This window comes from Mustela nivalis (genome assembly GCF_964662115.1).
Source record: "Mustela nivalis genome assembly, chromosome: 7".
NCBI lineage: Eukaryota > Metazoa > Chordata > Mammalia > Carnivora > Mustelidae > Mustela > Mustela nivalis.
This window is the reverse complement of record NC_139026.1, coordinates 72673527-72694813: the sequence shown is the minus strand read 5'-3', so window position 1 is coordinate 72694813 and position 21287 is coordinate 72673527. Positions and strand designations below refer to the sequence as shown.

Sequence of the window (21287 nt, the reverse complement as noted above, 5' to 3'; positions counted from 1 at the left end):
AGTTACAGTATATCAATTGGTAGTTAACTGTCCTACACAGTAAGATAAATAGTCACCTATTATGTGTCAAGCCCATTATCACAAAACAGGCACAGGTAATTCAACTAAGGACTCTTCTTCAGTCACATACTCTTGTGGAAGACAGGAGGGAAGTCAACAATAGTGATCATGAGGTAAGAACTAATAGAGGTTACCTAATGCTAATAGTTAGACTAAGCCAAATTCTGACAAAGGTGTTCAGAGAAGGTATTGAATCTTTTTTTTTTTTTTAATATTTTATTTATTTATTTGACAGACAGAGAGCACAAGCAGGCAGAGAGGCAGGCAGAAAGGGGTGGGGCAGACTTCCTGCTGAGCAGAGAGCCCGATGCGGGGCTCGATCCCAGGACCTTGAGAACATGACCTGAGCCGAAGGCAGAGGCTTTAACCCACTGATCCACCTAGGCGCCCCAAGAAGGTATTGAGTCTTAAAGGTGAATAAAAATATACTGGGTAGCTAAGACCGGGAATGACACTCTCGGCAGAAGAAGCCACATATGAAAAAGTAGAGTAGTAGTAAAAATACAGTATTGAGAGAACCGCATACAGTTTGGTAAGAGAGCACAAGAACATATCTTAGAAAAGGAGAAAATAACATTAAGTGAATAAAAGGGGTTGAGACAGATTATATATGGTCTTATATTCAATACCAAGTAGTTTGTTAAAGGACAGTAATTTTGTTCCAATTCTAGTTCCTCCATATAATAAGAAAATAAGCAAGGTACTGAACTTCTGGGAGCTCCTGTGTGGCTCAGGAGTTTAAGCGTCTGACTCTTGATTGCAGTTCACCTCATGATATCAGAGTCCCGGGATGAAGCCCCATGTCGGGCTCCATACCAGGAGTGGAGTCTGCTTAAGAGTCTCTTTTCCTCTCCTTCTGCCTCTCCTCCCCTCCTCTTTCTCTCCCAGTAAACAAACAAACAAACAAACAAACACACACACAAATTACTAAGCCTGATGTTAACCTCGGCATTTTTGAGGATTAAATGAAGTAGCTCCCACAATATCTGGAACAAGAGACCTATATTTGTTAAGGTCTTTGCCTCCCATCCCCAAGACATCTATGGGGCAACACTAAGGAAGTAAAAGCATCCTTCCAACAAATATTTTGAATATTTACTATGTACACTACCTTCACTTTTAAGGAGTTAATGTAGGGGATGAACTGACAAATATATGGGCCATTATACAGTAGAGTAAGGGTAACGATGAAGACAAATAACAGTACTTAATTAAAAAATGACAAAGCTAAAGCAAGTGAGTACTCTTTCTAACAACTGAGACATGGAGAGAAGAGGAACAGAACCTATACATAAAGGTGGGAATCAAGAAAAAATAAGTTTTATCTGTTGTGTTTCTAGAAGGAACAGATGTAAATTTCCCTATAAGTTGAAATGGCCATTGCAAAGAAAGGCAGAACACAATGTTGATGTTAATACAGAAAAGTTAAAATAAGAGGCCTGCTATAATGTTTGTTTCTAAAAGAATTGTAAGTTAGGTATTTAATGTCTCATCAAGGTAAAAGTTATTCTCACCTGTGCAGTTAATGACCGAAAATTTGAATGAATATCAAGTTAAAGTCTGAGTCTGACCCACTATACGTAAATGATGATCTGTATTTATAGATCATCCCTAGCTACTGGAACTTGGGAACTCAGGACATTTGTGGATACCTATTAATCTTATAAATTAAGATATCTGGTTGCCTTAGATTCCATCAAATTTAAGGAACAGTGAAACACCCTTCAAAACCAAGGGTAAGGTGACATTATTTCTAAAAGACCAAGAGAAAGAGAAAAAAGAACGTCTGAATGTCTGTTGCAACTGAACAAGAAAACAAAGGAACCTATGCCTGTAAGCTGTGGGCTGGATTCTCATTTGGCTTTAACACCGACTGCTGTGGGATTGCAGGCACATCTCTCTGCCTCCGTCAGTCTCAGGCTCGCTCCTCTCTCTCTCTGTCCCTGTCTGTCTCAAAAATGAGGATAGAGCCCAAAATATTTCTACATTTCATTCCAATTCTGAATTTCTGTTATTCAACAACTATTTTGCTCTCGACATAATAAAGTCTAAAACAAGTTTTTATTAAGATACTCTCCAAGGCATTTTCTTTCTTTCTTTTTCTTCCTTCCTTTCTTTTCTTTCTTTCTTTCTTTCTTTCTTTCTTTCTTTCTTTCTTTCTTTCTTTCTTTCTTTCTTTCTTTCTTTCTTTCTTTCGCATTTTAAACTCAAAACGTTCAAAATGAGCTGATTTTCAATTAAAACTTTCTGGAAATGTGATCAGCACTGAGACATCAGGAACTTCCTTTGGCAGATAATTATTAAGTGCTACTTTATTGTTTCATATTACAAAGGAATTTTGGCACATGTGGGCTGAAGAGTAACATTAAACCATTACTGGCAAATTCCTAATTGGAAGAAACAGTGTAACTAGTGGTTAACAGCATGGATTATAGTTTAGTTTGACTTCAGTTTGAATAATGACCCTGACACTTAGTCACACTCTGACATATTTAATCATGTTTTCTCATCTGAAAATGGAGATGATAAGAATAAGAATATTTAGTTCATGTGAGTGGCACTTCCTGAAATTGGGACGGCTATACATAGCAGCCTTGGCTATAAGGTTTATGTAGAGATTAAATGAAGTGTTTCATATAAATTATGTAACACTACAGTTCACACATGAGATGCACTTAATATACGTTACATTTCCCCCACTAATACATCATTATTTAATCAATGTTTTGATGCAGGCATTACATGACCCATACTGTAATATTAAACCTTGTTGTTATTCTTAGCCTCTGATAAGTTAGTTAAAGACTAACTGATAGAGCTTTGCTATTAGCAAGTATAATATAACTAGATGGCATAGGGCAGATAGATATTTTGAGCTGTGAATTTACTATGAAGTTTGGCATTCCATGTCAGTTAAGAGACACTGGACAAATGAGTCTTTCATGCCAGTCTTTTTTGAATAACGACAGGCAACAATTCTGATGGAGGGAAAAGATAAAAACAAAAATGCATTAATATTTTTTCTCCTATTTATAACTTCTGAAATATCTTAATTGCTTGAAAAACTAAACTGGCTGGAATAAAAGAGCCATTTTTTTTTCTTCAACTCATAAGCAAATCTAATTTTCTTTCTAACCATTTCACCTCAGTGGCCTCCTTTTGTATGACACACCATTCTCTTCTAACTTCTGAATTTTTGCTAGTTTGCTGTTGGCAGGGATAAGGTCGGAAATAATAAAGATTTTCTACTGAAATCTGCTTTCCCCCCTCAATGAGAGGAAGCAAAGGCATGAATATGGCACCCTCATAATGATTTAGCTGGGGCTTAATGAAATTTTCATTACAACCTGCTGTTCATTTTAATGGCCTTTGAAAAACAATGGAAAAAATAGCTTGGGGGAAGAGGGGATTTTTCTGTGGCATATATTTGTGAGCTTAACATTTAGTTCCATTCACCCTATCTCTGGTTGCCTCATCCCCATGTTGCTGTTCTCATCACAAAGCTGTTACCATGTTTTGTAGTTCTTGAGTATAAGTTCTGCAGTTCTTTTGCTAAATTTATTCCTATTTTATTCTTTTGATGCTATAGTATATCACAGAGCTATGATCATTTTTTGGTACTATATACAGTGGAATTGTTCTAATGCTTACACGACGTCAGGTTTCAGTGGCCATTCTCACGCCCAACCATACCATACCCTATGATTAATGGAGTATTTAAAGCCAATATAACTTCCTACTTACTGTTGGGATGGACTTTTACACATCTACCTGGAAGTAATTGCCCATGTTTTCTTCTCTTCGCAGTTAAATAAACTGTTGTCAACATTCTATTGCTTTCCTATGATATGATTTTTCTGCTTTTCTATATTTTTTCTTAAGAACATCACTTTATTGAAATATGTAAATCGCTGCTTGACATCTCTCTCAATTGTTGCAGTCATTAAATAAATGTACTTGCCACAGCAAATTTCTTTATTAGTAAGAGTGAGTGTATTTACATTTCTGGGTACTTAAAGCACATGTCTAGGAATCTTGTGTACATAAACATAAATAAATCTTAGGGGTTCCGTAAAGTATCTTTCTGGAACTCAAGCTTTTAAATGTTAGCCATGTTCAGTTGCTATTCTTGTCTTCCATCAAGACTGTCTCTGTATTTTTTCAATGTCTTTATATTATTCATTAGCAAGTCTGTCTTGAGCTGTGCTTTTAATATAGCTGTAGGAGGCAAAGTACCAAAAAAAAAAAAAAAGTTGTGGGAAATACAATAATGAAAACAGTATAACGTCCACATTTAATACTGATGTTTCCTCATCAACTCTTCCTGCTGTGGATGCTCTATCTCTGTCTGCTCTTCTGTTGTGCACCTGTTGTTAGATAGTACACTTTGATCCTATATCCCAATGCATCTAAATGGGAGGCACTGCCTACTGTCTTCTTTCCTTCTGGGAGTTGCTCATTTGGATCTGTCCTGTCATGTACCTCCAAATTCAGAGTCTGTGAAACTACTTGGAAGCCAACATGACACACTGGAGAAATAACAAGGTCATGTACCAAATTTCCTTGGAGAATATCACCTAAATGTACACACACACACACACACACACACATGCAATCAAACTACTTTGTAATCCACTCTATAGCACTAGACCTTAGATCTAGACCACAAACACATCTCAAACCAAAATCAAACAATAACATGCGAGGGAAACACTTCCCAACTCATTTTATGAATGCAGCATTATCTTACTACAAAAATCAGGTAAAGACATTGCATTAAAAAAAAAAAAGCAACTACAGACCAATATCTCTCATGAACATAGATGCTGCAATCCTCAACGAAATACTGGCAAACTGAATCCAATATTATATACATCATAAACCACAACTAGGTGGAATTTATCCAGTTTGCAAGGTTGGTTCAACATTCAAAAATCTCATCATATGAGCACACTAAAGGAGCTAAAGAGTATTATGTTAAGCAAAATAAGTCAGAGAGAGTCAAATGCCCTATGATCTCACTCATATGTGGAATTTAAGAAACAAAACAAATAAGTAAAGGGGGAAAAGAGAGGCAAACCAAGAAACAGACTCTTAACTATAAAGAATAAACTGGTGGTTATCAGAGCAGAGGTGGGTGGGGGGTGTGTTAAGTAGGTGACGGGAATGAAGGAGTGCACCTGTGATGATGAGCACCAGGTGTTGCAGGAAGTGTAGAATCACTATATTGTACATTTGAAACTAATATTACACTATATGTCAACTATATGTCAACTAACTGGAATTTAAAATAAAAACTTAGACGAGTGCATCGTATCAAGAGATGAAAAAAATTTTGATAAATTTAGCAACTATTCATGGTGAAAACCCTCAGCAAACTAGAAATCGAAGGGAACTTCCTCAACTTAGTAAAGAACAGCTACATAAAACTCAGAACTAATAAATATAACGATGATATCTTGAAGCTTTCTCCTTACAGTCAAGAACAAGGCAAAGATGTGTCGTTTCATCACTTATTCAACACTGTACTGGAACCCAGGTAATGTAGTAAGACAAGAAAAGGAAATAAAAAGGATATATCTTGGGAATGAAGAAATAAAGCTTTCTTCATTCACAGATAATGTGATTGTCTATACAGAAAATGTAAACAATACGCAAAAATTCCTAGAGATAATGATCAAGTATAGCAAGGTCACAGGATACAAGGTTAATATATAAAAGCCAATTTCTTCCCTTTATACCGGCAATAAAAATTGGAATTTGAAATAAAAAATACAATATAATGAGGGGTGCCTGGGTGGTGCAGTCAATTAAGCATACCACTCTTCGTTTCAGCTCAGGTTGTGATCTAGGTTTGTGAGATCGAGCCCCAAGTCAAGCTCTGTGCTCAGTGCAGATTCTACTTAAGACTCTCATTCCCTCTCCCTCTGCCCCTTCCCATGGTACTCTCTCTCAAATAAATAAATAAATAAACAATTTTAATAAAATACAATATAATGAAAATATTGTGTATAAGTGTAACAAAATACATAGAGGATCTATAAGCAGAAAACTATGAAACTCAAAAAATAAAAGAAAATCTTAATAAATAGAGAAATATTTTGTGCTCATGGTTAGGAAGACTGAATACTGTTAAGATATCAATTATTCCCAAATTCCCAGGACATAATTATGTAGATATCAAGATTAACTCTGAAGTCTACAGGGAGAGGTAAAAGAGCCAGGTAACCAACATAATACTGCAGTAAAAGTACAAATTAGGAGGACAGACACCACCCAACTTGCAAGTGATAGCAATTAAGACATCAAGGTGTTGGCACAAGCATAGACATGCTTGTGAATCAATGGAGGGGAAGATAGAGGACAGAAACAGACCCACACAAGTACAATCAACTAGTCTTTGATGAATGAAGAAAGGAAATTCAATGGACATATGATAGTCTTTTCAACAACTGGTGCTCGAACAACTGGACATCTATCTGCAAAAACACAAATCAGACAAAGAACTTAAACCTTTACAGAAATTAACTCAAAACAGATCATAGACCTCAACTGTAGAATGCAAAACTATACAACTTCTAGAAGATAAAAGCAGAGAACATCTAAATGGCATTGGGTGAGGCAGTGTGTATTTAGCTACAACGTCAAAAGTATGATCAATGTAAGAAAAGAGGTAAGTTGGACTTTATCAAAATGAAAACTTCTGCCCTGCAAAAGATGTTAAAAGAAAAAAAAAAAAAAAAGCCACAACTTGAAAGAGAATATTTGCAAAGCCCATATTTGATAAAGGACTTGCATTCAAAATACACAAAAAACTCTTAAAACTCAACAATTAAAAAAATCCTCAATTCATAAATGAGCAAATGCTGTAAACAGGCACAAAGAAGATACACAAATGCCAAGGATCACATATGGAAAGATGCTCCACATTATATGTCATCAGGAACTACAAATTAAAACAACAATGGGATGCCACTACAAACCAATGCAAATAGATAAATTCCAAAGAATTTACAATATCAAATGCTGGTGAGGCTATGCAGCAACAAGGACTCACATTCATTGCTACTGGGAATACGAAATCTCACAACCACTTTGGAAGACAGTTTGGCAGGTTTTTTTGGTTTGTTTGTTTTGTTTTGTTTTTATAAAGCAAAGCATACTCTTACCATACATTTCAGCAATCACACTCCTAGGTATTTACTCAGTTGAGTTAGAAACTTATGTCTATACAAAAACCTTCACATAAATATTTATAAAAGCTTTATTCTTAATAACCAAAAACATAAAACCACTAAGATGTCCTTTGATAGGTGAATGGATAAACAGACCATGATACCTTCATACAGTGGAGTTTTATTCAGTACTAAAAAGAAATGAGCCAGGAACAGACATGAAGGAAACTTAAATACACATTGATATGTTAAGGAAGCCAGTTTGAAAGACTATATACTGTATGATTCCATTGATATGGCATTCTGGAAAAGGCAAAACTACAGAGATAGTAGAAAGTTCAACAATTGCCTGGAATTCGAGGGCAAGAGGGAGAGATGAATAAGTGAAGCACAGGAGATTTTTAAGGTTAGCAAACAACTGTTCTGAATGACGGCCACGGTGGACAAGTGGCAATACGCATTTGTCAAAAAAAATGTAGAAATGTACAACAGAAAGTTTGAATACTGATGTAAGAGGATTCTATAAGGTAATTCAGTAATTTGAGAGATAACGGGAAAAACTACAGAAAAAATTTAATCATCTTACAAATGTATGGGAGAACTTCACTGAATAAGGTGGAGGAAAATGTACTAACTCGTTTTGGAAATGAATCTGTAAAACTAAAGACAAAAAGAACTGCATATAAGGACTATACCCTATTGGTAAAGATGTTCCCCATGGTATTATCAGTTAGTAAATCTGATACTGTTAAACATACATGCTGGAACTGAACAATAAGTAAATGGATGGTGATGGTTCGATCTAGATTACTCACAGTTGGGACGGGAATGTGCCCATCAATAAGGAATGAGGGGGGAATGAAAGTTGGGGGGGCGGACTACAGTTGTGGAGAGTAGTAAGAACTCATGTTTAGCTTAATATATAGACAATTCAACATAGAAATATTTATAGATATATATGTATACGGGTTAGCACACACATCTATTTCTTCATTTTGTCAGGTAAGAGGCCCTAAAGAAATGAAGCCTTATGAGCAAAGAGCACACCCTGTATCCAGATCTGGCTTTCTAATACCATTCTCCAAAAAGAGGAACCAGGGTTTCCTAGAGAAATGACTGATTTTTGAACCAGAGCATGAGATACACAACATGAGTCGGAAGCACCCTACAGTGCAAGAAAGTAAGAAGGGCTCCAGAAAAAAATTAACTACAATCACAGTGGTATATCAAAATGACACAGAAGTCAATAGAAAGAGCTTCCAATGTCCAAAGCTGAAAAAATTTGAGCAACAAAATAAAGTAGAATTGGATTATAAGTCAAAGTATAAAATACCCATGCTGTCCATACTGATATAAATAAATGATTGAATAAATTAATAAATGATGGAGAAGAGATAAATCTCCCATGCAGAAGAATTCCAAATAAATTATGTAGAAACTCTGCTCTGAAGGAACCTAACTCCCTACTCCTTAAATGTGGGTTGCACATAGCATCTTCCTTCCAAATAGTGTGATATGGAAAGGGGGCAGGAAATAACGATAGTGCAGGACCCTGACAAACACTGTACCAGCCAGATGATCAAGGTCAACATCAAATTCATAAATCATATAGAGTGTATGTACCTTTGATATGATGTGACAGAAAGGTATTTTACCTCATTATCTTCCTCCCCAAACCTATTACCCCAGTTTAGTCAAGAGAAAACCACCAGATAAATCCCAATAGAGAATGTATCGCATGGAGCACTGGGTGTGGTGCATAAATAATGAATTTTGGAACACTAAAAGAAATAAAATAAAAAAGAATAAACCCCAATAGAGGGACATTCTACAATATACCTGAACAGTATTCCTCAAAACTTCCAAGGTTATCAGAAACAAAAACTGTCTGAGAAACTGTCACAGCTAAAGGGAACCCAAGGAGACATGACAATTAAATGTAACATGTTATCGCTGAGGGCATCCTAGAACAGAAAGAGCACACTGGGTGAAGACTAATGAACTATGAATAAACTGTGGACTTTAGTTAATGATAACATATGACAATATAAAAGACACAAAATAATAAAAGCATAAAGTTAATCATGCAAAATGAACAGAATATGTAAAATTAAAGATAAGAAAGAAATGCACCGTAAGGTTAAGAGTTATTATATCATATGGTTTCATTTACTTGTGCAGCATAAGGAATAGCACGGAGGAGAGGAGAAGTGAGCTGGGGGAAATCGGAAGGGGAAACAAACCATGAGAGACTGTGGACTCTGAGAAACAAACTGAGGGTTTTGGAGGGGAGGGGAGTGGGGCGTTGGGTGAGCCTGGTGGTGGGTATTAGGGAGGGTACATAGTGCATGGAGCACTGGGTGTGGTGGATAAACAATGAATTTTGGGACACTGAAAAAAAATTAATTTTAAAAAAAGAGTTGTTATATCAGAAAGCTATAAAATTAAGCAATTTTGATTTTCCTTTCAATTTTTATGGTTTTTTAAAATACTTCTTAAATAAGAAGATAGTATTTTTAATATCAAGAAAAATTCCAGCACATTAAAAAAATTGTCTAGGTCCTCCTCAAAACCCCATTTTTATCTCCACGTGGATGAAAGCCAAAAGTCTTTGGCTGACTAGATTATCTCTAAAATTCTTTCCAACTGTAAGATCATGTGAATTACATAAATTATAACTAAAATCCATGTCCCAGCTATGCATCTGGTAGGGACCCAGAAATATTTAATTACCATATGACTCCCAAATATACTGGTTAACATACATTTTGTGCCATATATACTCATAATTTGCTAGTGTCCTAACAACAGACTAGAAATGAGCCCAACCCAGTGTTAGATAGTATAGATGCAGTATATTTTTGGTATAAAATATGTCTTTTTAAGTCACTATTTTTTGTTTGTTTGTTTTTAATTTCCATCTGACTTTTAAATAGGAGGCATGTTCTTATGTGCAACATGGCAGGCAAACTTAGGAAGAACACAGGTTTACGTAGGTGGTAGGAAATATCCGTAACATAAAGGGTGACTATCACTTATGCATAAATTCTATAATAGGCATCAGTTGTTTTTTTGCCTTATTTATTTATTTTTAATATTTTTATTTATTTGAGAGAGACAGAGAGAAAGAGAGAACACAGAGGGAGATGGAGAAGATGATTCCCTGGTAAGCAGAGAGTCCTAAGTGGAGCTGGACTCCAGGACCCTGAGATCATGATCTGAGCCCAAAACAGATGCTTAACCAACTGAGCCACCCAGGGGCCTCTGTTTGTTTGCTTTAATTTTAACATATCTCATGTGCAGATCACCTATCGGCTACTATCAGTAACTACTGAAGTAATTTAGAAGATGAAATCTTAAAAAGAAAGGCATCCTGGAAGTTAAACAAAATGGGAACTTCAGCATGGCTAACAGAATTAAAGAATCAATAATTTTTAAATACAGAGCAGGCATAACCATATTAATTTTGGACTATATAAGAAACAAATGAAACTAAGGTAGCATTATGATGCATTCCTTTATAAGTAAGGTCGTACAATTTAATAAAGTTGTAAAATGGCCTTGGGGACAAAAACTGGAGATGAACACACAAGTCTGCAGATATTTGGGACGTAGGTGGTACCTATTCTGGGCTCTGCTGTCACATTCTATTCTTGAATCTTTAAGTTTTACTCAACCACAACTTACCCATGTGTGAAAATGAGGAAGACATCACAACAGAAAATAATGATTTTTAAAAAATCGGGACAGACATTGGAATGTTTCTGGAAAAAAAAAAAAAATCTATCCATCTTCTTAACATTAGGTTTCCATGTTGTCCAATTTAACTTTGAGTATAAGTCAAAAAACCGATCTAGAAGTTAAACTCCGACTGCTAAAGTAAAGAGATGGCAAACACTTTGTTCCCTTTTCCAGGCTTTACCTTCTGGCTCATTTTTGATGAGCTCTTCCATTTTCCTCTGCTTCAAGGTGTCAACAACGTCAGCTAAGCTGCCTTTGCGCCGTTCGGGAGTTCCTAGGGCCGTGCTTGACAAGGACTCACCACTCTGCCTCCCACCTTCTTCTGCCTTCTGAGGTGAGGTAGATGAGTTGTGTGGGGCAAATGAAGACATAACTTTATTGCCATCAACTTCCTGAAAGAGAAAGCAAAGGGAAAAAAAATGTTTAAAATTCAGTGATTTTTTTTTAATTGCTTATGTGGCTTATTTAGCTAAAACATGAAAAAGTGAAATGTCACTCTGCAAGAGTAAGATAAATAAATAATTTTTTTAAAAAAGAATGCATTAACTTTATAGGCTGGCACAGAGTGAGTCAAAGATCAATTCATACAAGAAATAAAAATATGGAGACCCTCTCCCTTAGACTGAGAACAAGTGGCAATAAAGCCTTATACAAAGCCTATACCGATCAGATGCATTCTTCTACTTTTCTTTGAAAAGTCTTAGATTTTCCTAGGGACATTAAATGCACCAGTCATCTTGCTTAAACATCCTCATGACACTGTAATATTTAAACAAGTAACATTCTGCACTTCGCTTTTCATTTTAACTGGCTGCCTTTTCTTGATGGTTGCTCCTAATTAAAGCAGGGTCCTTTTTTAGTTCTCCACCTCCCTCTCACGCTTTTAAGAAAGCATCAGCCACACAGGTTATTTTGACATCAGATAGGAATATTGAAAGTTTATTTCTGCTTATACCAAAGACATTTCTAAATCCATTTGTTACCCCAAGCATTGTTTCTGTCAATATTCTTCCAGATTTTGCACTTTAAGCCTCACATGCCCTATAAAACAAAGTTTCTTGCAACCTTTCCCTCTTCATAATTGTGTATGTGTATAAAAAGAATTTATTCTATAATTTTAAAATTTAAACATAAACATTTGATGTTCTTTTCATCATTATTTTCCCCATAATGTCTTGACCAACTCTAGCTATCTAATATTTGGGCTATCTTTTGTATAAAAGGCACTAACTTGATTTTTCAGATATCTGTGAGAGGAATGATACTGAAATGATATAAAATAACTTTCTCACTTAAAGGTTTTCTTTTTATAATCTTTTACTTCTACAATCCTTTGATTTTCCACAAAGCAGATCTCTTCTTTAAAACTGTAATCTGGTAACCTGGGTGGCTCAGTCAGTGAAGTACCTGCCTTTGGCTCAGGTTGAGATCCCAGAGTCCTGGGACTGAGTCTCGTATCAGGCACCCTGATCAGCGGGGAGCCTGATTCTCCCTCTACCTGCTGTTCCCCCTGCCTGTGTTCCCTTTCTCTCACTCTCTCTCTCCCACTCTCACAATAAATAAATAAACAAATAATAAAATCTTTAAAAAATAAACAAAATTGTATCCTAAGATCTTTGAGGAAGTTAGTCTCTCTGTAAGTATATTTCTTAATTCTATAATACTAAATGATTTCATTAAAATATATTTTAATGTACACACACCTAATAGTCAGGATAACAGGTTATAGGCCGTTTATACATTTCTTCTCTAAGATGTATTAATAGGATCTCCTGACCCCAGAAAAGGGGTCAGATGTGTGACAGATCACACTGATTTGATATCTAATGTTTTTAAGATTATTTATAATATATTTGACTAGCTTAAAAATATATTAAAAAGACTTGATAAAACTGTCATTTCAACTTTTAAAAACAAATTAAAAATAGAGATGTTGGGTGCCTGGGTGGCTCAGTTGGTTGAGTGACTGCCATCGGCCTCGGTCATGATCCCAGAGTACCGGAACTGAGTCCCGCCATCAGGCTCCCAGGGAGTCTGCTTCTCCCTCTGATCTTCTCCTCTCTCACTGTCTCTCTCTCAAATAAATAAATAAATAAATAAATAAATAAAATTTTTTAAAAAATAGATTAAAATAGAGATGTTGACACAAACATAATCATAATCTGTTTATATGGTTTTTTTTTGTTAGTGGATAATAGTGAAAGAAAGACATTAGCTATGGTGCAAGTGTCAGTTTGTTGGGTGGTACTAGGCGATGTGGAAAAAGTCAAAGTAAAAAATGTGTGCAAACAGACTCTTCAAAATTATAATTCTACATTCAAAATGGTTTCCATTTCTTATAAACATAACAGAATATGCAGAAAACATTACTATGTCTTGAATGAATATTCTATAGACAATACATTCAAAGATGAATCTTAGCTTACTATGTACTTGGATTTAGAAATCAATATGCATAATGTAATCATTACAACCCCCTGCAGGCTAAATGAAGGTACACTTCTAGAATTATTTATTTAAAATCCACACATAAATACAAGCAAACCCATAAATGCGCACACATACACACACACATCCCTGACAAGAGCAATCATAAATCCATTCAGTAAACTAAGGAGTGTTTTTATGAATGGCCCATAATACACATTAGCTCAGTTTCATGTTCAAACCAGAATATAGCAAAACCTCTGTATTCATTTTTCCACAGATCTTTCTTACTATTTCCAGGGTCAAAGCCGAAAAACCCAATGTTGAACATTTCTATTCCATACTCTATTTTCACATTATATGATGACAAACTTAATAAACAGGAATTTGGCTACTGAACTTCATTTTCCATAGTTGAAAATTACATATATCTTTCTATAGCCTCTTCAGCAGAGGGAAAGACACCCAAATTGTATACAATGACATCTATTAAAATATCAGAAACTATTTCAAAATCAAGTAAGGTAAAATAACAGCCCATCTTGTATGTCTCTAATTTTCTACACCTTGCAAAACACAAGGACGTATTTTAAAGAGTTTAACATCATTTCACTAGTATTCTAAACTCAGTTACCAAAACAGTATTAAAAATTAATTATCACTACAATTTCATGTACAAATATTTTATCTATCACTATTTCACCGGTCTGATTACATTTCAGCCTCTAGCACCGTTAATCCCTTTAACGGTTTTACACAGTTAACAGATGTTTCTGTGTGGGACTCCATTGTTCATTTGCATGGTGAAGAGCTTGTTAAAGAACGCTGGTGCAGTCTTCAGTCAAGAAAGTCCTATAATTTTCAGTTTCTTTTCTGGAATTACAATTACCATATTTGCAGTAATGACTGCATTTTCCTCTTCATTTGCTGGTAGGTGAACATCCAGAGAGCCCGCTAATAGAAGTATTAGTGGTCCAAACTAGCAAAATATAGTTCATCAGATTTTTGTGAATGCTGAAGGCAAGCTTCAGTATTTTGCCGTGAACTTTCACAATTGTGATACTGAATTTTTAAGGACTAAAGATAAAAGAGGGTTCCAAACTTTTAGAACAAAGTTGGTAATCTTCCTTTCTTACACTTGAAAAATCTTTACTTAATTCTGCCCCCCTCTGTCACCTATGCAACCATAAGATAGAGAGAGGGATCTGCCTAGTATATCTATCTTTATTTAAGTAACTTAAAAAAAAAAATGCATTCCTAAACTGGAAGAAGCCATTCTGGAAAACAGTATGGAGGTTCTTCAAAAAGTTAAAAAGAGAACTACCCTAAGGCCCAGCAATTGCACTACCAGGCATTTGCTCAAAGAATACAAAAATACTGAGTCAAGGGCACCTGGGTGGCTCAGTGGGTTAAGCCTCTGCCTTTGGCTCAGGTCATAATCTAGGGGTCCTGGGATCAAGCCCCACATTGGGCTCTCTGTTCAGCAGGGAGCCTGCTTCCCACCCCGCCCCTGCCTGCCTCTCTGCCTTCTTATAATCTCTGTCAAAAAAATAAATAAAATCTTTAAAAAAACATACTGAGTCAAAGGGGCACATGCACCCCAATGTTTATAGCAGCATTATCAACAATAGCCAAACTATGGAAGTATGGAAAGAGCCCAACTGTCCATCAACTAATGAATGGACACAGAAGATGCATGTGTGCATGCATGGGCGTGCATGCGTACACACACACACACACACACACACACAGGAATATTACTTAGCCATCACAAAGAATGAAATCTTGCCATTTGCAATGAAATGGAGTTAAGAGTGCTTTATGCTAAGCAAAATAAGTCAGTCAGAGAAAGACAAATACCGTATGATTTCTCTGACATGTAGAGTTTGAAATGAAACAGATGAGCATGGGGGAAAAAAGAGAAAGGCAAACCATAAAATGAACTTTCAACTATAAAGAGCAAACTGAGGGTTACTGAGGGAAGGTAGGTAGATGGGTTAAATGGGTAACGGGTATTAAGGAGGGTACTTGTGATAAACAGAGTGTTATATATAAGTGATGATTCATTAAATTCTACTCCCGAAACTACTATTACATTATATGTTAACTAATTAAAATTTAAATAAAAAATTGGAAAAAATGCATTCTTGTTAATTCATTCTAAATATAGCACTTTGTTATGAACACTTTGTGAGACATATTTCAACATCAATATTCAAATTTTAGTTTAGATAATGTTATGATTAAAAAGAATTGATTCATTTGAAAAAAGACATTATATGTGAGTCAATCAGACCTAATGTTCCTTTCAGCGTCCAAATGTCATTTCATCCTTGACTTCTGGCCTCAAGAAATACATTACCATATTTACTTTTCAGTCCTATACACTCAAGTTAAATTAATACAGGGTAGCAAGAACACTACATTTAATAGTCTATCCAACTATAATTGGTAAGAATAATAGCCAATATTTACTGAATATTACTTTGTGTCAGGCACTGTTTAACATGTGCTACATGCATTAATTCATTTAATTCTCCTGGCAAGCCTAATTATGATTTGCACTTCAAAGCTGGAGAAACTGAGGGATATGGAGTGAAGTAAATGCATGAGATGGTACGATTAATAAAAGAGTAGGTAATCAACTGCAACCTGATGGGCACCAGAACCCTCAACCACAGTGCTAATACTATCTCTTTTTAAAAACAACAACGAGTGATGCATGGGTGGCTCAGTTGGTTAAACGTCTTCCTTTGGCTTGGGTCGTGATCCCAGGGTCCTGGGATCGAGTCTTGTATCATGCTCCCTACTCAGCGGGGAGTCTGCTTCTCCCTCTCCTCCCAACTGTGGTCTCTCTTTCTCTCTCAAATAAATAAATAAAATCTTTAACAATAACAGCAACAAATACCTAAGTATGTTTATGTTAATGTTATAGATGAACAAGATGCACTGTCATCTGCTTAATAATTATGAAAATGAGAGGATTTTGCCCCAATATGTCCAACTCTTAAAGGAAAAGTTACATAAATGCATTGCAGTTAAGTAATCCAACTATATTCTAGGCTTATAAAGCTGCCTCCATCTAAATATCCACTGGTTTATGCCATATTAAAAATAAAGAACCTTAAAATTTAAATAATTATTTAAACCAAACACAAAGATTTGATCTCTAAGTGACTATTCAAAATAATGATGCTCAGTCCTTTATGGTTTTTTACTCTATCTTTTTTTATTTTTAAGATTTTATTTTCAAGCAATCTCTATTCAACATGGGTCTCAAACCACAACCCTGACATCCAATGTTGTCCGTTATACATTCCACTGACTAAGTCAGCCCGATGCTCCTCAATCTATCTATAAAATGTGTGGGCATCTCTATCCTCCTTTTTAATACAACAAAGTTTTGGAACTTAGAGAAAAAAAAAAAAAAGCCAGTGCAGAAAGTCTATACTCTTTAACTAGATTCTCATTGATGCAAGTTCAGGAATTTGGGTATCACAAAGAGCTAGCATATGATACATACCGAAAGTGCTTTGGTACTGAACAAGTTTTAATATGATCATATTCTTCTAATAATGTGCTGTTTTGTAAATATCAACAGGGCAAGGCAAAACAAAGTTTGAAAAATATCTTGAAAACCATATAAATTAAATATATCTGGCTGAAATGGGAAAAGGTAGGCAAACGTCCAGTTACAAAATAAATAAGGCCCGGATATATAATCCGCAGCATGGTGACTGTGGTTAATAATACTGTTTGTGTACCTGAAAGTTGCTAAGAAAGTAGATCTAGAAAGTTCACATCACAAGAAAAAAATTAGTTTTGTCACTATGTGTGGTGACCAATGTTAACAGGACTTACTGTGATCATTTCATATTTTCATAAATAGTGAAACATTACATTATAAAACTGAAAGTAATAAAATGTTATATGTCACATATCAATTTTTTTAAAAGTCATCCTTAAATTCTTTAAAAAATAGGTAGAAAATATATGTTATCCCAAATGTTTCTTTTGAAACTAAACTGTACTACATGTAACCTACTCTGTCAAGTTAGGAGATGCCAAATCTAATTTAGTACTAGATTAGTAAATTTAGTACTAAAACAGTACATGGCGATTGTGCAAAAACTCCAATTATTTTTTAAAGTTTTATTGGCTAGGGTAATTTTTCATAAAAGTTCTGCATGATAGCCTAAACCAGGAATCCTCCTGGATTCTAGATCTATTGATAGCTATAGATGCTCTCTCAAATACACATGTACAAGCATATAAGCAGACACACACACATGCAATAGCACATAAAATTACACATACGGTTTTAGAGAATTAATTTTCTACCTTCATAGTTCCAAATGTGAACTTCCACCATGAAATCCCCTAGGAACGCTTATAAACCACAGATTCCTGGTTAAGAAGCTCTCAATAAAATGCACATCTTCCCAGAATTGTATTATAAACTCATTAATATATACAATTAGATGATTTTAAGATGACAGTTAATACTTGCAAAACGAGCTATAGATTTTATTGATGCTTTATTCAGATAAACTTAGCTAAAGATATATATGTTAATAAATTAAACTTTTACTGTTCCTGTGATAAGCACTTAAAAAGAAACTAGGATTTTAATTATACTTTAAAGAATAATAAACATGCTGAGGAAGAAATGCATTACTAATGGCAATCACTGTCTTCTTACTCAGTAATCACCTTGTGATAATGCACATATAAATATGAAATAGAAAGCAGAACAAACTGCTAACCTTTATAAATGAATATTACCATTTTAAAAAAGCATACCAGTTCAATCTTCAACTATGAATTTTCCTGAAAACAGAATGTAAACATGTGAAGGCTACACTGAGGCAAAAACCAACCCTTAAAAGAGCTCAGCAGAGAACACTAAGAGTCTTTCTTTGGTTAATATGATCAAATTCAGTATTCTGGGAACAGGATATGGTCAGTTCCCGAGACCTATAAAACAAAAGTAAGCACTTACAGAGAGATTCTGAAGGCTGTCTGTTACGCTTGTGATTACTGCTAGTGTTAAAGCTATCCAATTTAAAATCTTTTCTAAACTTCTGCTTAAGGAAAAAAAAAAAAAAAAAAGCTGCCTGATGTATACTTGAGTCCAGGGGTTCACAAAATGAAAACTGACAGAGGCACTTTTGTTTGGGCTATTTTCCTAGTTAACCTACAGAGACAGGGTTTATTAGAACTTCTCACCTTTCTATACTGGAAAAAGCCACTGATAATACCTTTGTAAAATGAACTGAGTTTTATAAGATCAGCAATTCTTTTTTTTTTTTCTTTTTAAAGATTTTATTTATTTATTTGACAGAAAGAGATCACAAGTAGGCATAGAAGCAGGCAGAGAGAGAGAGAGAGAGGAGGAAGCAGGCTCCCTGCTGAGCAGAGAGCCCGACGCGGAACTCCATCCCAGGACCCTGAGATCATGACCTGAGCCAAAGGCAGCGGCTTAACCCACTGAGCCACCCAGGTCCCCAAGATTAGCAATTCTTAATGTTTAAGTAAGTGTAAGGTAGTAGACTAATTGAGATTCCAGATATTAGGTGAGTAGTTCATAACTCTATCCAGTGACAAGCAAGCCACACACACACACACACACACTTTTTTGAACTTCCTTAGGGGGTTGTGACAATAAGATGCCAGTCTCATAAGAATCCAAGGTCAATTTTTACAGAATGCTTATATTTTTACACATTTCAACATTTTATGAGATATTGAAATTTCCTGAAAATTATTACTTTCAAACCTTAAAATTGTTAAATCATCACAGTTTTAAAAATAGGTGGAAATTCTAAAGTACTCAATTAGGGATTAGTGTCTTTTTGCTCTAGAATGTAAGGAAAGTTCTATACTCCATGTTCTGCTTAGTTCTAATGTTTAAAGAATACTGCATAAACCTTACAAGTTCACCTGTCTCTGTAATGCAGACATAACCCACTCTTGGGGCTGATCTATTATTTTAAATAGTGACAGGTCTCATCAAGTTTGGGTAAAATATTATTATTTTATAAAAATGGCTCCATTATATTTCAAATATAGGATCTAGTCCATATTTCAAAGATTTTTTATGTATTTTGGACAGTGCAAATAGAAGTGAAAGCTGTTTGATGTTTCTTCAAAGCCTAAAAGTATGGAATCTTTTAAAGATTCTTTTCCTGTGCAATAGAATGGAAATTCAACAAAAGTCTAACTTGGTTTGCCTTTTTTTGCCAGGCACTGAGATGAAATGTTAGCTTAGGCTCATGTTTAATTATTGATCAGAAAACTAAATAAACATTTAAAAGCACATTTTATCTTAAAATGCATTTGCCTGGGACTAAACAATACAAGATAGGTGATTTATATAAATATAATTCTCAAATGGTGGTCTGTGAGCCAATATCACGGGCATCACCTGAGAATACTTCACACATTTCTCTCGGGTCTCGCCCCAGACTTTCTGAATCAGAAACTCAGAGGGTGAAGACCAGCAATGTGATTTAATTCTTCAAGGGGAGACTGATACTCAGTAATTTTGTGAACTACTGGTACAGGAAAAACTTTAAGAGTTAGAGAGGCAAAGAGGGAGGTGACAAAAACCGGCAGTACTGAAGAGAGCCATCAGAAAAGTGATGGAACTTAATGGTTTTGAGAAGAGAGCTGAAAGATAACATATTGCAGGGGTAGGCAGGTGAGCACGGAGGTCAGGGATAAGAGTCAGCAAACACGCAGGGTACGAATAACCAATACATTTCGGGGGTAAACGACATTGTCTTAATTTTTAATAGTCATTCTGGCACACGTTGAAACGAGCTTCTGTTTGCTGATTTCCTACTAACTCTGTGGATTAGGAAACTTGAGATTTATGTCAAAATTGCATTGTGGAAAAATATTATTTTAAGAAACATACTAGGAAATGTGGTTTGAATTTATTAATAGTTAAATCTGATTTATAATATAAAAATAACACAATAAGAGTAGGTTTCCTTTGTTTTTTTAAATCAATATCATATTTGCCATCTAATTTAATTCCAGTGAGTAGAATTAAAATTTAAGTGCAAATTTTTTGATTCAGTAAGAGACTATACAAATAGGAAAAACAGTTTTGGAAAATATCTTCATTTGCATGTGGACGTTACACGGGCAGAAGTGTCTGATGGTTGTTTTTAAATACAGAATCACATTCACCAAGAACCTCAGAAATCCTGCATTCAAGAATAAACTGTATGTTTTCATGTGCTCTCAAAACCACTTAATAAGCAAAAGTGGCATTTAGAGAATTCTGATACATTAACTAATAGAACCTGTAAAAACAAAGAACATTTTGTGCTGTGACAGCCTCATTATCTTCCTGATGATGATTCTGTTCTGTCTTACTTGTGTTTAAGCAATCCAGCAAGCACACTTTAAAACGTCTGATGATCTCTTCCCTGAGGGCTCAAAGGTCAACCATAAGATGTTTCTAAATAAGAATTAAGCTACACATCGAAACACTTCCATTTAACATTAGTATTGTGAACCATATAACACTATTTTAAGAAATAAAGAAAAAAACTTATAACAAACCACCAATTATGTGCAATAATTCATCTATGATTTTCCTAGATTTTTCTGGAAGCCTCCAGGACATCCTTATAATAGTTGTTAATAAACTTGACTAAATACTTATTCACTCTGAGTCTGAAGGAAGAAACAAAACGTGAGGAATCTTCCAATTGTGATCTATTTATTAAATGACTCCTTTTTACACTACAGAGCAATGAACAGTTTCTTACACAGAGCAGACACCTGGTAAAATTAATAAGCTAAGGGTTTGCTAGCATCATCTATAATTGGGAACTGACTATATATTCAGTGGTAAGTGAAATAAAT

The 21287-nt window shown here is 35.1% G+C and overlaps 1 protein-coding gene across 1 annotated transcript in view; it reads right to left on the bottom strand.

Annotated features, from left to right (window-relative positions):
- Positions 1-21287, bottom strand: part of SOX5 (SRY-box transcription factor 5) — a 404989-nt gene that overhangs the window by 294077 nt on the left and 89625 nt on the right. Inside the window, exon 3 of the mRNA XM_082742456.1 lies at positions 11158-11368. Within this exon, the coding sequence (XP_082598582.1) occupies positions 11158-11368 (211 nt within the window). The remainder of the gene's footprint in view (positions 1-11157; positions 11369-21287) is intronic.